At 38.7% G+C, this 17,085-nt stretch overlaps 1 protein-coding gene across 48 annotated transcripts in view; it reads left to right on the top strand.

Annotated features, from left to right (window-relative positions):
* The window catches only part of ADD1 (adducin 1), a 131,035-nt gene that overhangs the window by 73,902 nt on the left and 40,048 nt on the right, over positions 1-17,085 (top strand). For all 48 annotated transcript variants that reach the window (XM_043544753.1, XM_043544759.1, XM_043544752.1 and 45 more), the window contains 5 exons: positions 10,461-10,541; positions 12,688-12,837; positions 13,920-14,063; positions 14,218-14,316; positions 14,759-14,935. In XM_043544753.1, coding sequence (XP_043400688.1) covers positions 10,461-10,541; positions 12,688-12,837; positions 13,920-14,063; positions 14,218-14,316; positions 14,759-14,935 — 651 coding nt within the window. The remainder of the gene's footprint in view (positions 1-10,460; positions 10,542-12,687; positions 12,838-13,919; positions 14,064-14,217; positions 14,317-14,758; positions 14,936-17,085) is intronic.

The raw sequence follows: 17,085 nt of genomic DNA, 5'->3' as shown, positions 1-17,085 counted from the left end.
AATCTTCAGAATATTGTAAGCAGTAGTTACCAGTCATATCAAGGGCTCAGTTTAATGGAAAATAAGGACATTACAGGAGAACCTCAGAGTTGCAAACACCTTGGGAGTGGAGGTTATTCATAACTCTGAAATGTTCGTAGCTTTGAACAAAACATTATGGTTGTTCTTTCAAAAGTTTGCAACTGAATGTTGATTTATACAGCTTTGAAAATTTTCTATGCAGAAGAAAAATGCTGCTTTTAACCATCTTAATTTAAATGAAACAAGCACAGAAACAGTTTCCTACATTGTCAAATCTTTTTTTTTAATTTCTCTTTATTTTTTTAGTAGTTTACGTTTAACACAGTACTGTACTATATTTATTTTGTTCGGCTGGGTTTTTTTGGTTGCTGCTGCTGCCTGATTGCATATTTCTGGTTCTAGATGAGCTGTGTGGTTGACTGGTCAGTTTGTAACTCTGGTGTTTATAACTCTGAGGTTCTACTATATTTCTTTCCTGGTAGTTGTCCAAAGTGGACCCATCAAACTGGACAGTTGCTCTCTTGTTGTTGTGGAATGAACATATACGACTTGATAGGGTTGATAGACATCCTATCTTTTTTAATATTATGAACAGACCTGCTCTGCTGTCTGTAGAATGCTTTGGTTAGGTCCCAAAGGCGATATACAATCCTCAGTTTTGCTCTCTGCACTTTTCTTGAAGTTGACGCAGAGAAAATATCATGTCTGTGTTCTTGCCCCTACACTCTTTGGAATCTTCTTCTTGGTATTCTTGAACTGTGCATTTAAGGACATGAAAGATGGAGTGCATCTCCGCACAAGATCAGATGGGAAACTTCAACCTGTTCCAACTTAAGTCAAAGACCAAAGTCAAAAAGGTGCTAATAAGGTAACTTCTATTCACTGATGATTCTGCCCTCATAGCCCACAATGAAGATCTACTACAAGAACTCATGGACCACCTTTCAAGTGCCTGTCAGGCATTTGCTCTCACCATCAGCATCAAGAAAACAGTTGTATTAGGGCAGGGGGTTCCACAAGATCCTTCAGTTACCTTAAATGCAAACCAGCTAAAAGAAGTTCAAAAGTTCAGCTACTTAGGTTCTACAGTGACCACCAACTCTCACTGGAGGAAGAACTAAATCTCCGCATTAGAAAGTCTGCTAAAGGTGGTGGCAGCCTAAATAAAAGAGCATGGAACAACTCAAAGCTTACCATCAAGACCAAAATGCTAGTGTACCAAGCTTGCATGCTCTGCACGCTCATGGATGGTGGGGAAACATGGACAACTTATGCTCATCAGGAGAAAAAGATAAATAGTTTCCACCTAATATTGTTTATGCCTTATACTCAACACCAAATGGCAGTATAAAGTCACCAACGCAGAGGTTCTTCAAAGGGCAAATTTACCAAGTGTGACAGCCCTGTGCAAGCAAAGACGTCTGCGCTGGCTGGGCCATCTGAGGTTGGAAGCCTGACGCATACCCAAGGACATGCTATACAGGGAGCTATCATAGGGAACAAGAACAACAGGACATCCCAAGCTTTGCTATAAAGACACATGCAAGTGAGCTATGAAGGAATTCGGAATCGATCCTGATCAATGGGAAATCTTGGCAAGTGATCGTAACAAGTGACGCCATCGTCTCCATCAGGGTATCAAAGTCCATGACAGGAGCTGGCTCCTACAGCTTGAAGAGAAAAGAGCCCATAGGAAGCAAGCAGCTCCCAGCCAAGATACATACATTTGCAATAACTGCCAAAGATCATGCAAATCTCAGATTGGACTATTCAGTCACATGAGACATTGCAAACCATCTACATCACAGGCTGCAATTCCTACCATCTCTTGCAGATGAAAGGATGCCAGCAAGTCTTTTCTGATAACAACCAGTAACTAGCTTGAGAGGGAGAAAGCACTATATCTAAATAGTTTGATTATAAATGTTGAAATGCTATCAATATATATAACAAAACTATCGATTTGAACCATAAAAGGTAGCAAAGAAAAGTTTCCCCACAGTGCCAGACTCTAAGATCAGTGTTTGCAGTTCAGTTTTCTCATTACATTTCTACTTGAACTAGGCTCACCTTTTTGCTCAAATCTAGAGCCATTCCCCTTAAGTTGCTTCAGATTAATTTATCACATCTCCAAAAATTAAACGGTATCTTCATGGGTATTTTCCTTTATTTGGGAGAGCAGTTTCTGTCCTCCTCTTTCAGGTTATACTTCTGAAAACTGTTCATTGTACTCAAGTGGCATTGTTAAGATGAAAGCTTATGCTCAAATAAATTTGTTTGTCTTGTTGACTTGTTCCACAAGTCCTCCTTTTCTTTTTGCTGATGCAGACTAACACGGCTGCTACTCTGAAACATTGCTAAGATGGAGAGAGATGAAGGAATTTTTGTTCTCACAATAACTTTCACTTGTCTGTGACATGCAAGATCAGATCTTTGTCTTGCCAATCAGGAACTTCTCCTAAAATTCCATTTTTCTCACTGCCTTCGTTTCTTTTCCTGGATTGCAGAATTCTATATACGTAGATTATTTATGGCTAATAGTAGGGGGAACAGGCAAACTTAAATGGTGAGAACATATATACTAATATTTGTACCACTCATGCAAAATAGAGCATCATAAATAGTGATCTGTAGACGGCCTTAAAAGTTTGACTTATCAGCAGAACCTAAAAGGTTCCATGTAAAGGACTCCTTACTCTATTGGTTTGTTGTGTAACCACATAATATGGTTCACCCTTTACTTGTTATCCATTGGAGGAAGTGTCGTCGTCTTAAAAAATCTATCTACTATGTTGAAAATGGCCTCCAAATAGCTGTTAGTTTTTTGTGGTCATTGTTTCATTATTAGGGCAGTTATGCAAATAGGCACAAAGGTGATTGGGGTTGACACTCTTTTTATTTCTCACCTGCCTTTTTGATGAAGTGCCCTATTAACTTTATGGGTCTTTGTGTTACTGGATGTATTTGCCGTGCATATTTGCTTTAAAAGTTATACAGTTTTTTCCACTTAAAAACTTTACACTAATTAAACAAGTACTATAAATTGAAGACTTTATATTGTACTTGCATTAAATTTACCAGCTGGTCTTGCTGATACTGGATGTGTGAAGTGCATGAATTCCCTTGACCTTACATGAACAGGACCACACTGGAATGTTTGATTTGGAATGCCTGCAGAAGGATAAACATTAATGATTGAGCAACAGTTAAATTAATGAGATAACAACATGATACAGAGTCAAGTGGGATTGCTTGAGTTTTGAAGACAATAGCTCTCCTTATATGTCTGGCTCAGTAGAGGTTAAGCTAATAGCAAGTCTTAAATCACCCTGTGGTGGCTGTTTTACAGAGTGGTGTAAGTGTCTTTTATAAAAGGAGCTGTACTTGAGCAGTGGCATCTGTGAAGTAGAGACTTTAAATTAGAGGAGATGGAGGTGAGGTAAAATTATATCCTAAAATGTGAAGAGATCTCCATCAGTCTTGGACCACTGGGATTAGAAAAAAGAAAAGAATACTTTCTGGATTCTGTTATCCTTTTTGGGGAGGAATCTGGGAATGGTAATTGTATAACAGGTGATACTTTTGGCACTGGATTCAGTCCCCATTGAAGTAAATGGACTTTGGATCTGGTTTGTTTTTGTTTTTGTTTTCCTTTCTTTTTCTAAAGGCTAAAAGTAGCATGAAATCTAGCCCTCCAATACCCCTTTTCCCCAGAAGAATCCCGTATGTAATGTAACAATGCATTGATCAATTTATTTGCTAGTTTAAAATGTAAAACCCATTTTGGACTATTGAAAATTAGTCAACTTTATGTACATACATGGTTCATTAATGGAGAAATACACTTGAGGGTGACGGGGAACTAAATAATTAAAACAAAATAAGCAACTAAGGACTTGTTCTTTTACTATTTTATTTCTCTTATGCTGTGCTATGTAGATGTGTTCATTGCTTGGCTCCATCTTATTTGTTTTATCTCTTGCATACAGAAAATATGTTTCAAACAAAGGACAAACTATTAGTTTTGAAATGTCTAAAACCAGAACTGAGAGATTGACTTCTCAGGCATCAGCCTTCAAATAACTGGAATATGACCTACTTGTTCCTAGAAGCAGACAACAACATTGTCTAGTTTTAGTTCATCCTTTTTTGTAGGGAGCCCTGTCCGTGTAAAAAGAAGTGGGATTGTGACTGCTCAATATTGTCTGCAGTTTCAGATTGAATGCCCTGCATTATACTGTTTGCCTTATTCTCAGCTGTAAGGATGTAAGATTGTGACTGCTGTTCCCACCCTGGGAACCTTCTAAAAGAGAGAGGACTTGCCCAGTGAGCAGACACTTTAAATAAATCCTATATTTCCATCTGAGAACTAAGATGACTACCAAGAATGATACAGTGTAAAAAGCCCAGCCAGAGAGGAACTGCATCTTCAAATAACTGTTAGGAATCTAAAAACTGAATTGTTGGCTGCATTGGATTTTAGTTTGGCATTTATAGACAATTGATCTCTAGAAATGATATTTCCTGAATTTGGGAATCACATAAAAAACATTCTATTTAATGTAGAGCTGTCGATTAATTGTGATTAATTCAAAAAAATTAATGGTGGTTTAAAAAATTAATCGCAATTAATCGCAGTTTTAATTGCATTGTTAAACAATACAATACCAATTAAAATTTATTAAATATTTGCGGATGTTTTTCTACATTTTCAAATATATTAATTTCAATTACAACACAGAATACAAAGTGTACGCTGTTCACTTTATATTTTTATTACAAATATTTGCACTGTAAAAATAATAAACAAAGAAACGGTATTTTCAATTCACCTCATGTACTGTAGTGCAATCTTTTTATCATGAAAGTGTAACGTACAAATGATACAGACTAACAGATTTTTTTTTTTTTTTTTTGGTCGTATAACTGCACTCAGAAACAAAACAATGCAAAACTTTAGAGCCTACAGATCCACTCAGTCCTGCGTCTCATTTAGCCAATTGCTAACACAAGCAAGTTTGTTTATATTTGCGGGAGATGATGCTGCCCACTTCTTATTTACAATGTCACCAGAAAGTGAGAACAGGCATTTGCATGGGACTTTTGTAGCCAGCATTGCAAGGTATTTACATGCCAGATCTGCTAAACATTCATATGCCACTTCATGCTTTGGCCACCATTCTAGAGGACAGGCTTCCATGCTGATGACACGCATTAAAAAAATAATGTGTTATTTAAATTTGTGACTGAACTCCTTGGGGGAGAATTGTATGTCTCTGGCTTGTATGTCTCTGGCTTTACCCATATTCTGCCATATATTTCATGTTATAGTAGTCTTGGATGAAGACGGTACCAATGTAAGATTTCTAAAGATAGCTACAGCCCATACCCAAGGTTTAAGAGTCTGAAGTGCCTTCCAAAATCTGAGAGGGATGAGGTGTGGATCATGCTTTCAGAAGTCTTAAGAGCAACACTCTGATGCAGAAACTGCAGAACCCAAACCACCAAAAAAGAAAATCAACCTTCTGCTGGTGGCATCTGACTCAGATGATGAAAATGAACATGCATCAGTCTGCACTACTTTGGATTGTTATCGAGCAGCGCCCGTCATCAACATGGACGGATGTCCTCTGGAATGGTGGTTGAAGCATGAAGGGACACATGAATCTTTAGCATATCTGGGATGTCAATATCTTGCAACGCTGGCTACAACAGTGCCATGAGAACACGTGTTCTCACTTTCAGGTGACATTGTGAACGAGAAGCGGGCAGCATTGTCTCCTGCAAATGTAAACAAACTTGTTTGTCTGAGTAATTGGCTAAACAAGAAATAGGACAGGGTGGACATGTAGGCTCTAAAGTTTTACATTGTTTTATTTTTGAATGCAGTTATTTTTTGTACATAATTCTACATTTGTAAGTTCAACTTTCATGATAGAGAGATTGCACTATAGTACTTGTATTAGGTGGATTGAAAAATACTATATCTTTTATTTACAGTGCAAATATTTGTAATAAAAAATAAAGTAAGCACTGTACACTTTGTATTCTGTTATAATTGAAATCAGTATATTTGAAAATGTAGAACACTCCCAAAACTATTTAAATAAATGGTATTCTATTATTGTATAACAGCGCGATTGATCACGATTAATTTTTTTTAATCGTGCGATTAATCTCAATTAATTTTTTCAATCGCTTGACAGCTCTAATTTAATGTTGTACACCAGTGATATCCAGACGTCAGTGGTTCAGAGCCAAACTAGTGATCAACATTACCCAAAAGAGCCACAGTAGTGTGAATTCATTGTTTCATTTTCTGTGTGTGTGTGTAAGTAGTATTCTCAGAGCAAAATGACTGATCAAGTATTATTATTTTATCAACTACAGTTGGTTAATAACATAGTAAAAGCATCCTGATTGGTTAATAATTAAATCACACAGTGTTTTAGTATCATGTGCTGCAAAGAGACACATTAAAGAGCCACTTGCAGCTCGTGAGTCTCAGGATGTGTCAACACTACGAAATTAGGTCAAATTTATAGAAGTCAATTTTTAGGAAGTGATGTTATACAGTCGATTGTGTGTGTCCCCACTAAGCGCATTAAGTCGGCGGAGTGCGTTCACAGTACCGTGGCTGGCGTCGACTTTCAGAGCATTGCACTGTGAAAAGCTATCCCACAGTTCCCGCAGTCTCCGCTGCCCATTGGAATTCTGGGTTGCGCTCCCAATGCCTGATGGGGCAAAAACATTGTCTTGGGTGGTTTTGGGTATATGTCGTCAGTCGCCTCTTCTTCCGTGAAAGCAATGGCAGACAATCATTTTGCGCCTTTTTTCAGTGCAGACGCCATACTGCTGTCAGCAGACAGTTCAGTAGGACTGCTAGCCGTCGTCATCCACGGCTTCTGCTACAGCTCTGCTCTCCTGGTGCCATGAATCCACCTCGCAGGTCTTCTCGTTGTTCTGTATAAATATCTATTCTCATGGCATCCGTCGTCACCCACCGCTTCTTCTGCAACTCCGCTCTCCTGCAGATGCCGTACCACAGCAAGCATGGAGCCCACTCAGCTCACCGCTGCTGCAGTGAGCATTGTAAACACCTCACGCATTATCCTGCAGTATGTGCAGAACCTGCAAAAGCAGGCGAGGAGGCGACGACAGCGCGATCACGATAGTGATGAGGACATGGGCACAGACTTTTCTCAAAGCACGGGCCCTGGCAATTTGGACATCATGGTGGTAATGGGGCAGGTTCATGCCGTGGAACGCCGGTTCTGGGCCCGGGAAACAAGCACAGACTGGTGGGACCGCACAGTGTTGCAGGTCTGGGACGATTCCCAGTGGCTGCGAAACTTTCGCATGCGTAAGAGCACTTTCATGGAACTTTGTGACTTGCTTTCCCCTGCCCTGAATCGTGAGAATACCCAGATGAGAGCAGCCCTCACAGTTGAGAAGTGAGTAGTGATAGCCCTCTGGAAGCTTGCAATGCCAGACAGGTACCGGTCAGTCGGGAATCAATTTGGAGTGGGTAAAACTACTGTGGGGGCTGCTGTGATCCAAGTAGCCAGTGCAATCACTGAGCTGCTGCTACCAAGGGTAGTGACTCTGGGAAATTTGCAGATCATAGTGGATGGCTCTGCTGCAATGGGTTTCCCTAACTGTGGTGGGGCAATAGACGGAACGCATATCCCTATCTTGGGACTGGACCACGTTGGCAGCCAGTACGTAAACCGCAAGGGGTACTTTTCAGTGGTGCTGCAAGCACTAGTGGATCACAAGGGACGTTTCAACGACATCAACGTGGGATGGCCAGGAAAGGTGCAGGACGCTGGCATCTTCAGGAACTCTGGTCTTTTTGAACAGCTGCAAGAAGGAACTTACTTCCCAGACCAGAAAATTACTATTGGGGATGTTGAAATGCCTATAGTTATCCTTGGGGACCCAACCTACCCCTTAATGCCATGGCTCATGAAGCCATACACAGGCACCCTGGACAGTACAACTATTGGCTAAGCAAGTGCAGAATGGTGGTAGAATGTGCATTTGGACTTTTAAAAGCTCGCTGGTGCAGTTTACTGACTAGGTTAGACCTCAGCGAAACCAATTCCCATTGTTATTGCTGCTTGCTGTGTGCTCCACAATATCTGTGAGAGTAAGGGGGAGACATTTATGGCGGGGTGGGAGCTTGAGGCAAATCGCCTGGCGGCCGATTACGTGCAGCCAGACACCAGGGCAATTAGAAGAGCACAGCTGGTGCCCTGCGCATCAGAGAAGCTTTGAAAACCAGTTTCATGACTGGCCAGGCTACGGTGTGACAGTTCTGTTTGTTTCTCCTTGATGAAACCTGCCCCCTTGGTTGACTCCACTTCCCCTTCGATCACCGCTTTCAGAAGCAATAAAGTCATTATTGTTTCAAAATCATGCATTCTTTATTAATTATCACACAAATAGGGGGAAAACTCGCAAGGTAGCCTGGGAGGGGTGGGTGAGGAGGGAAGCACTGAGTGGAGTCGTAGAGGAGGGAAGGATAAGGCCACACTACAGTTCAAAACTTACTGAATGCCAGCCTTCTGTTGCTTGAGCAATCCTCTGGGGTGGAGTGGCTGGGTCCCCGTAACATGCCCCCCTCTCACCCCCCCGCCCCCATGTTCTTGGGCGTCTGGGTGAGGAGGATATGGAACTTGGGGAGGAGGGCAGGCAGTTATACTGCAGCGGCGGTCTGTGCTCCTGCTGCCTTTCCTGCAGCTCCACCAGACACCTGAGCATGTCAGTTTGCTCCCCCATTAGCCTCAGCATTGCATTCTGCTTCCTTTCAACGTGTTCCTCCCTCCTCTCATCGCGTTCATTTAACGCTTTTCTGGACTCTGCCATTGTTTGCTTCCACACATTCTGCTGAGCTCTTTCAGTGCCGGAGGACTGCATGAGCTCTGAGAACATGTCATCACAAGTGCTTTTTTTTCACCTTCTGATCTGCGCTAGCCTCTGGGACGGAGATGATAGGGGGAGTGTAGAAACGTTTGCAGCTGCGGGAGGAAAAAAAGGGAGAGTAGTATTTAAAAAGATACATCTTAGAGAACAAAGGGAAGACTATTTCACACTGAATCAAGCGATTCACGTTACATAGCACATGTGCTTTTGGTACAAGGTCGCATTTTGCCTCTTATATTGAGTGCCTGCCGGTTTGGTGTGAGACATCACACACACTCGGCTGGGCAACAGAATTCGTTTTGCAGGCAGCCATGGTAAGGTTTACCATGTTATGTTTTCAGAGTGCTGTGCACAAAGTAGCTACGGCCTCTAGATGCTATTGCAGTATAAGTAGTAATTATAACTTATACCACGCTGTAAAATAAATCAAAGGGTGCTTTAAGATGTGCTACTAGCTTAACTGCACAGATCAGCAAAAGTACTGGATTATCTGTGCACACCCTTGTACCAGAGATCAAAATAGGACGGTTTTCCAAAGACCCACAGACAACCTCAAACCTCCATCTAAATGATCCATTAGTAGTTTTATGAAACTAAATGGATGATTCTTTCCTTATCTCCTCTTCTACCATTAACCCACATTCCTTTTTTAATTCATGAATTTTATTAGGGTCTAACTAGCCATCATGGTTTATTTTGCAGCGTGGTATAAGTTATATTTACTACTAATATTGTAATAGCATCTAGAGGCCCTAGCTACTTTGTGCACAGCACTCTGAAAACATAACAAAGATATGGTTCCTGCCCTAAACAGTTTACAAACTATAAACTAATTTTGAGTTATGAACTCCATCATATGTGTGTTAAACCTTGAGGCAAACATTGCTACGTAAAGAGAAGGAGAGTTGGTGGAGAGCCCCTAGGTATGCTAACCTCCCCAACACCATCAAAAGGCATTCACTTAAAGGGTTCATCCCACCCAGTGTCAAGATGTTCAAACCCTTTAGCTGGGTTGCTTAAATTTCCACAAGTCCTCTGCTTCATAATCCCACATACCGTATGGCAAACAGAGGTTTTTCTAGGACACTAACACTATGGGTGACAATATTGCTTCTCCCAAACTCTGTTTCCCATGGGGTATTAGGGAACCACTCATCTATCCAGGTGGTTATCTGTCCCTCATTATTGTAGGATCTGAGCACCCGCTTGGCATCTTACTTACACCTTGGTCTTCCACCAGCCTGAGAGACAGTAGCCTGGGCCTCCCTGTGGCCTTAGTAAACATGGTCTATTACCAAGTGTACTGAGGTTTAATAAATTATGTCAATTATAGTGGATATGGCATGACTGTTAGTTTATGCTTCTGGAATATGTACATCTCCCATGTTCAACAACTCTCTTGTAATTTTATTGTATGGTATACTTTCTAGGGCTTACAAAACAGAACTTGAATTTAAAATATTACAATTTTTATTGTAAAGATTTAGCTTTCACTCTTGTTGTATTTTTAGGTCCGAGTAAGTTCTGAGCAAGAACACTTCTTGATTGTACCTTTTGGACTTCTTTATAGTGAGGTTTCTGCATCCAGTCTGGTAAGTGCTAATTTCTATTTCTATACCATTAGAACATGGATATAAACATCTAAATTCTGTCTCGTATATATGTATGTTAAACTTCGATAAGCATGTTATAGAAAATACTAAGTTATTTTCTGCTGCAGTGTCATGGCCAGAACAATTTTGTTGTGTTTTTTTTTTTTAAGAGTTTGACTGATTTCAGTGTCCATTTTGGAAGTAAAATTCTTCTTTTTTTAATGGGCATAAAATTTCAGATTGTAATTTGAGCATAAACTCTTGGTCCTTAGTTTTTTTCATATACTGAAATACATCTATATTATCCTAAATTTTAATTTGGGGTATTAATTATATAAAAGCTGCAGAAGACTGAGCATGTGGAATTCCTGAGTTCTAGTCCTTTCTCCAACATTAATTCCATCTGTGACCTTGGACAATTTCTGAAATCTCTCTTCCTCAGTTTCTTCATGTACTTATAGTACCTGTTTTGTAGGTTAATATATATTTATAGTTTAATGATTTTACAGTGATTTCAAGACATGAAGTGCTACGTATTTCCTTTGCTGCCTTTAATTCTGGATTATAGAAAGATAATAGATTTGGATTAACCAAATATATTCTCTTTTCCAGATCTTGTTAAAAGTAAATAGTAGTGCATAATAACAGGCCTAGACCTAGGGCAATGGAACTGTGGTGACAGATAACCCAAAAATCAAGTTAGCACAGTTGTGTCAAAGGTTATTTGTTTTTGCCAAATGTGAGTTTCAGATATTGCTTGTGGGAGGGTGGTGTTGTGAAGCCTCCACTGCAACTACAAATCTCTCTAAAAATATATATATAAATAAAGCCCAGTGATGCAAGACTGGTTTACTTCTCATCAAGCTCGAGGAAGATCCAGCAGTGACTCAGCAGTGCAAACTGCAGCACCCCTCAAATGGACATAATGCCATGGTACTATCCATGGCAATGCTGAAAGAATTTAGCACTAAGACTAATTCATTACTTATGCCTGTAGTGGCCTCAGATCCCCAAACTAAATGTCTTAGTCCTCACTGTCACTACTTTGGAATAGTGCATAGCTTTGTCTAAACTGGTGTTAGTATGGGTTGAGAACAGGATAAAGGAGAAAAGAGGGAAAATAACTGAACTCTATATATTATTGTCCGCCACAATTAAAGAAAATCAAGACCTTACCTAGAAGACTGAACTTCTGGAAAACCAAGCATTCACTACAAATCTGTGACTATGGGGTGCCTCAATAAGCCTAAAGGGCGAGAATTTAAGTGCATTTCTTAATAAACTAGTATCTAAGGTTCTCAAAATTAAACGCTGATGATGGTCCAATTTACATATAAAGAGGCTACAGACTTTCAAAGACCGCTTTAGTTGCCTATCAAAGACCAAAGTAAAGTATTCTATACATAGTGTCAAGATTTATTGACAACCTGTAGATATTTGTCTGCAGCCAGGAAGGAAGAAGCAATCAAGTATAAAAAGGATCAGATTTATTTCTTTCTAGATTTGGGATTAATCAATGAGGAAAAGGTGGGGCCTGAATAACATTCCAGGAGCTGAATGTTAAGGGAACCTTATTATAAGCAGCTTAAAAAAAGGTGACCCGAAAAGAAGTAGGCGAAGAAGTGAGCTTGTACTCTTTTTTTTGCTGCATTATGATGTATAAAAGAGGACTGAAAGGTTTTGTGTTAGTTTTCTAAAAGGCTTTTTCTCCTTGCTTGTGTTTTTACATTAGTAATTCAGGCCGTGTCTAGGCTGGAAGACCCTCTGATCAGTGAAGAACTAGTGGAAATGTCATCACAAGAATCAAGGGAGTGAAAGTTGAACAATGTAGAGGGGGAAAATAATTTGTTATACAATTGCTTGTTGATGGATTTGATTTCTTACAAAAAAGCAATGATATAGAAAGCTCGTTTTGTGTTACTGAGGACCAATTCTACAGCTGTTTACAATATATTGATCTTAAAGCTTAATATTGTTGCTGTTAATGACATTGGTTTATATACATTTATATATAACATATATGTAGTATGATATTGTTCAAATACAATAATTTTTAAAACTGCTGTAGGAAGATGCTGAATTAAATACATTTGGGACAACGATAACTTATAAAACTTTTTATTACAATGTTTTCTTATATTGTTAGGTTAAAATCAATATTCAAGGAGATGTAGTTGATCGTGGAAGCACTAACCTGGGAGTAAACCAAGCTGGTTTTACATTGCACTCTGCAATTTATGCCGCTCGACCTGACGTTAAATGCATTGTTCATATCCATACACCAGCAGGGGCAGCGGTAAGCAGTTCCTCTGACTATAGATTTTAAGAGAAGTGTAGCTGGTGCCAAGTAGTCATATATTTACTTGGTAGTTTAAGGGCTTGATCCCTTTAAACCTGTATTCTAGTGAGGAGTCCTATTTGAAGTCACATAGTTAATGAGCCTATTCATGTGAATATTCCTGCCTTGTGAGTGCTTGCAAAATTGGGCCCTATGGTAGAAATTGACACTATCTGTGCTATGAATATGAAATCTTGAATCAACATTTAGAAGTAACAGTAGACAAATGGCAAATTTCAGATTGTAATAGAACCTTTTCAGTCCATGGGTCATAACGCGGTAAAGCGTCCTCCAGTGGTCCAGTAAAGCACACTTTGTAATATTTTCTGCATATATATGCTATGTATTAGAGTACTTGCATCCTATCTACATTGTGTTCTGGTAGCACATCTGTAACTGTTTCACAGCACAAGTAGCAGCATTGATCTCAAACAGTGGACTTTGTAGATGCCCATGTTGACTTGTAGATCCCTGTTTTTATCCATCTCCAAGAACAACTAGTTATAAATCATTATCAAATCCACCTCAGAAACTTTTTTAGGAGCCAACCCGGTAACTGAGTTTCAAATATTCAGGAAATTGCTTTACTGCAGTTCTTATTTTGATATTTTTCTTATTAAATTGATTCAGAACAGCAATAAAATTATTTTAAGGTGGATAACAAGACTGAAATTGAGTAAGTTCCTAATTTTGGATCTTATTCTGAGGATTTTAAGCTTTAACAATGGTGGTTTTTAACCATGGTTTTGTGTAATAATCTGCAGGAAAACTTGTCACTTATAATCTTGTATTTTAAAATATTCACTTAAAAGAGAGTATGAATTAAGGATAAGAGGCTGATTTTCTCAATCTTTTCACATTTCTGTCTTGTCTTCTGACCAATCTTCAGTTCTCCTGCTTTTAAATGTCTCAGATGTATTTAAATATTAACAATGACATTTCACCCTCCACTTCACGCATTAGTGTATATAATGTACAGCAATGACTGACTTCTTGTTTTTATTTACTTCTCTCTCAAAATCTACTGTTATGTTTCTCAGGTTTCTGCAATGAAGTGTGGTCTCTTGCCAATTTCACCAGAAGCACTCTGTCTTGGAGAAGTGGCCTATCATGACTACCATGGTATTCTGGTTGACGATGAAGAAAAAGTGTTAATTCAGAAAAATTTGGGACCTAAAAGCAAGGTCAGTTATTCCATACATAGGTCAATATGAAAAGAAAATAGTGATTTTTTTTTTTAACTTGGAAATGGAAAGGAGGGGAGGTATGTTTGTTTAGTTCTTGGCAGGTAGGTTTCTTGTAGCAGCTCATATTCCTTACAATGTCCATTTCTTCTAGGTCCTTATTCTCAGAAACCATGGCTTGGTATCAGTTGGGGAGACCGTTGAAGAGGCTTTCTACTATATTCATAATCTAGTAGTTGCCTGTGAGATTCAAGTAAGAATCTTAATATATTATATAATGAATCTGCTGTCTGTAACAACATGATACATAATCTTCAAACAGATAATAGTTGAATGATTAAAAAGTGACAGTTTCGATCTAAACTAACAAAATAAAGATTCCTGGTTTGATTGATTTCATTATGCAGGAGCAGTTACACTGATAGTTTAGCAACTGTGTTCAACTGGCAAACTAGAACTACTGATCTTACATAAATCTTTCCCAAATCATCAGTCTACTTTTCATTAAAGCAAGAGTGTTGCAACGTGTAATTTTTCACATTGCTTAAAATACTTTCCTTATTACAAGATTATAATGATTTAATTTTAAAATGTAAGATTAGAATTTGCAAAATAGAAGAGAGTCCTTCTACTGTTTCTATAACTATCCAGTGTTTATGTTAAAAAAATTAAAATGTGGTTTAATTATTTTTAAGGTACGTACCCTGGCCAGTGCAGGTGGGCCTGACAACTTAGTGCTGTTAGACCCTGGAAAATACAAAGCCAAATCTCGTTCTCCTGAGTCTCCAGCAGCTGAGGGTACTGTATCCCATCCAAAATGGCAGATTGGAGAGCAGGAATTTGAAGCCCTTATGCGAATGCTTGATAATCTGGTAAAGCAAATAACATCATATCTAATGAATTTTTATATGATGAATGCAAAATTATTTCTAAAGTGCTATAAAGAAACTAAGATTTTTTTTCAGGTTTTTTGGTCTTGTTTTACTTTTTTTATTTGCTGACAGATTTGATTCTTGAGATTTCAAAATGCTAAGTTTTTCTTAGGTTAGTGTCCAGGCTATAATGTGAAAAAAGGGTTACTTGTAACATGTAGGTTACTTCATTTATTAATCTTTAATCTGATTATTTATAGCTTCCCTGCAAGATAGAATAGATCAGTTACAGCCTGATTCAAAGACCACTAAAGTCAGTGGAAAGACTCTTCTTGATGTCACTGGGCTTTGGATCAGGCCTTAATGTTTATACTCACTAGGTTCTGTACCTCTTGTAACACAGACAGGTTCCTTTTGTTAGTTGTGATTGTGGTGCATGCAGCCTCTCCAGATAATACCATGCAGCCCTATCCTCCTTACCCCTTAACAAAAAGGTGGAGTCTAAAGGTAAACTTGGACTTCTCAGGATGTCACATTGTTAAAGGGCTCTTTGGGTATTAACACAGAATGATGATCCATATGGCTGCATTGATAGAACATTTGTCTGAAGGTCATAAGTTAAAGTCTACATGATCACTCTGAATAATGCCCAGCAATGACATTGCCTGTAATATAGGTTATGATTCAGATTAAATCTTTAACCAGGTTGAAGTTAGGATATTTTTCGAGAGATAGGGTATTCCCGGTATCTGGAACAATGTTTCCTTTTCTCAACAAAACCATTTCCAGTGTCCAAAGCTCAGTATGAGCAATCACTGAGTGAGCAATCATTGCTGTTTCTACATACAGCCACTACACTACCATGAAAGTTTGTTTTATCCTGTGTCCAAATTTGTCTGAAAATCCAGAGCTTCTCTACCATACTGAATTGCTTTAATGTATCCTACAAAATTGACATGCTTTGACTAGCCACAAGAGGCTGTTAAAGAGTGGTGCCATCAACACCATCTTTCCCTACAGTCCATGAACCATCAACCTGGAGAGAGACCAAAGGTTGTTCCCAAACTTTTACCTCCCATGCAGCAGCCCTCAATAAATGCCATTTCAACCAATTGTGTGGTTAAAAACATGGAATTAAATTGTGTTAAACTATATATTTCCTTTAAAAAAAATTTAAGATGAAAAGTTAAAATGGAAAGGACCATATGTTTAAGGTTAGAGTGTAGTATATAATGCATCATTCTAACACTTCTTGCTTCTTCTGAACTTACCTTTGTTGCCAGACATTTGGTAATGCGTATTAACTGATGCAAAGATCTTAAGAGCTTGGTTATAACATGACATTGGGGTATGCGTGTATGGTCCATTACTTCATCTCTTATCAGACACACCCACCAGAAAAGTTTAAAGAGACAAAGGGTAATTTTGTAACATCCTTTATCTGAACTTAGCTGGGCTCTGGCTTGCAAGAGCAACTTGTCTCAGGAAGTAGTCATATACAAATGTACTGATACACTCCTGACTCTTAACAATTGTTACCGTAATTTTATGATATTAATATGGCTATTCTCCCTTCTCCCCACAATATTAAATATGTATAATGAGTCCCCAGCCATGTAGTCAACCGTAGGTAATCTCCAACACTCACATAATCTTTTTTTAAACAGAATTATCCTACCATTGTATTTTGTAGCCTGCTAGCTTTCAGAATAATTATTTCACTACTACAAGCTAAATGATAAGTTTTGACACTGCAGGTGAAAGATTTTCCTCTCCCCACCCCATCCTCTATCTTCAATTACCTTTTATCCCACTCTCTTGTTTTTGGTATCTTGGTGGAAACACCATTAAATTCATCAGTTTGAGTGCTAGATAACAGTGAAGTAGGGTAAAAGTATAAATGAATAGACAGAATAAGATACTAGGAAAACTTGGAGATTTTGCTTGTGCAACTTAGATTTAAGTCTGACCTTTTGCAGTTTCACTTGAGAATTGCATCAGACATACCAGAGAACACCAAATATGTTTCATTCTGGGAAAGAAGATGGGTTTCTGAAGAGTAGGTCTCTTAGGGAAAATAATCAAAAACAGAGACCAGAACTGAGGAGTTAACCTTACTAAAATAGCACAGATCACAGTGTGGGTGCTTG

Source organism: Chelonia mydas, chromosome 4 (genome assembly GCF_015237465.2).
Source record: "Chelonia mydas isolate rCheMyd1 chromosome 4, rCheMyd1.pri.v2, whole genome shotgun sequence".
In the NCBI taxonomy this organism is placed as follows: Eukaryota; Metazoa; Chordata; order Testudines; family Cheloniidae; genus Chelonia; species Chelonia mydas.
This window is presented reverse-complemented; position numbering and strand designations above follow the sequence as displayed.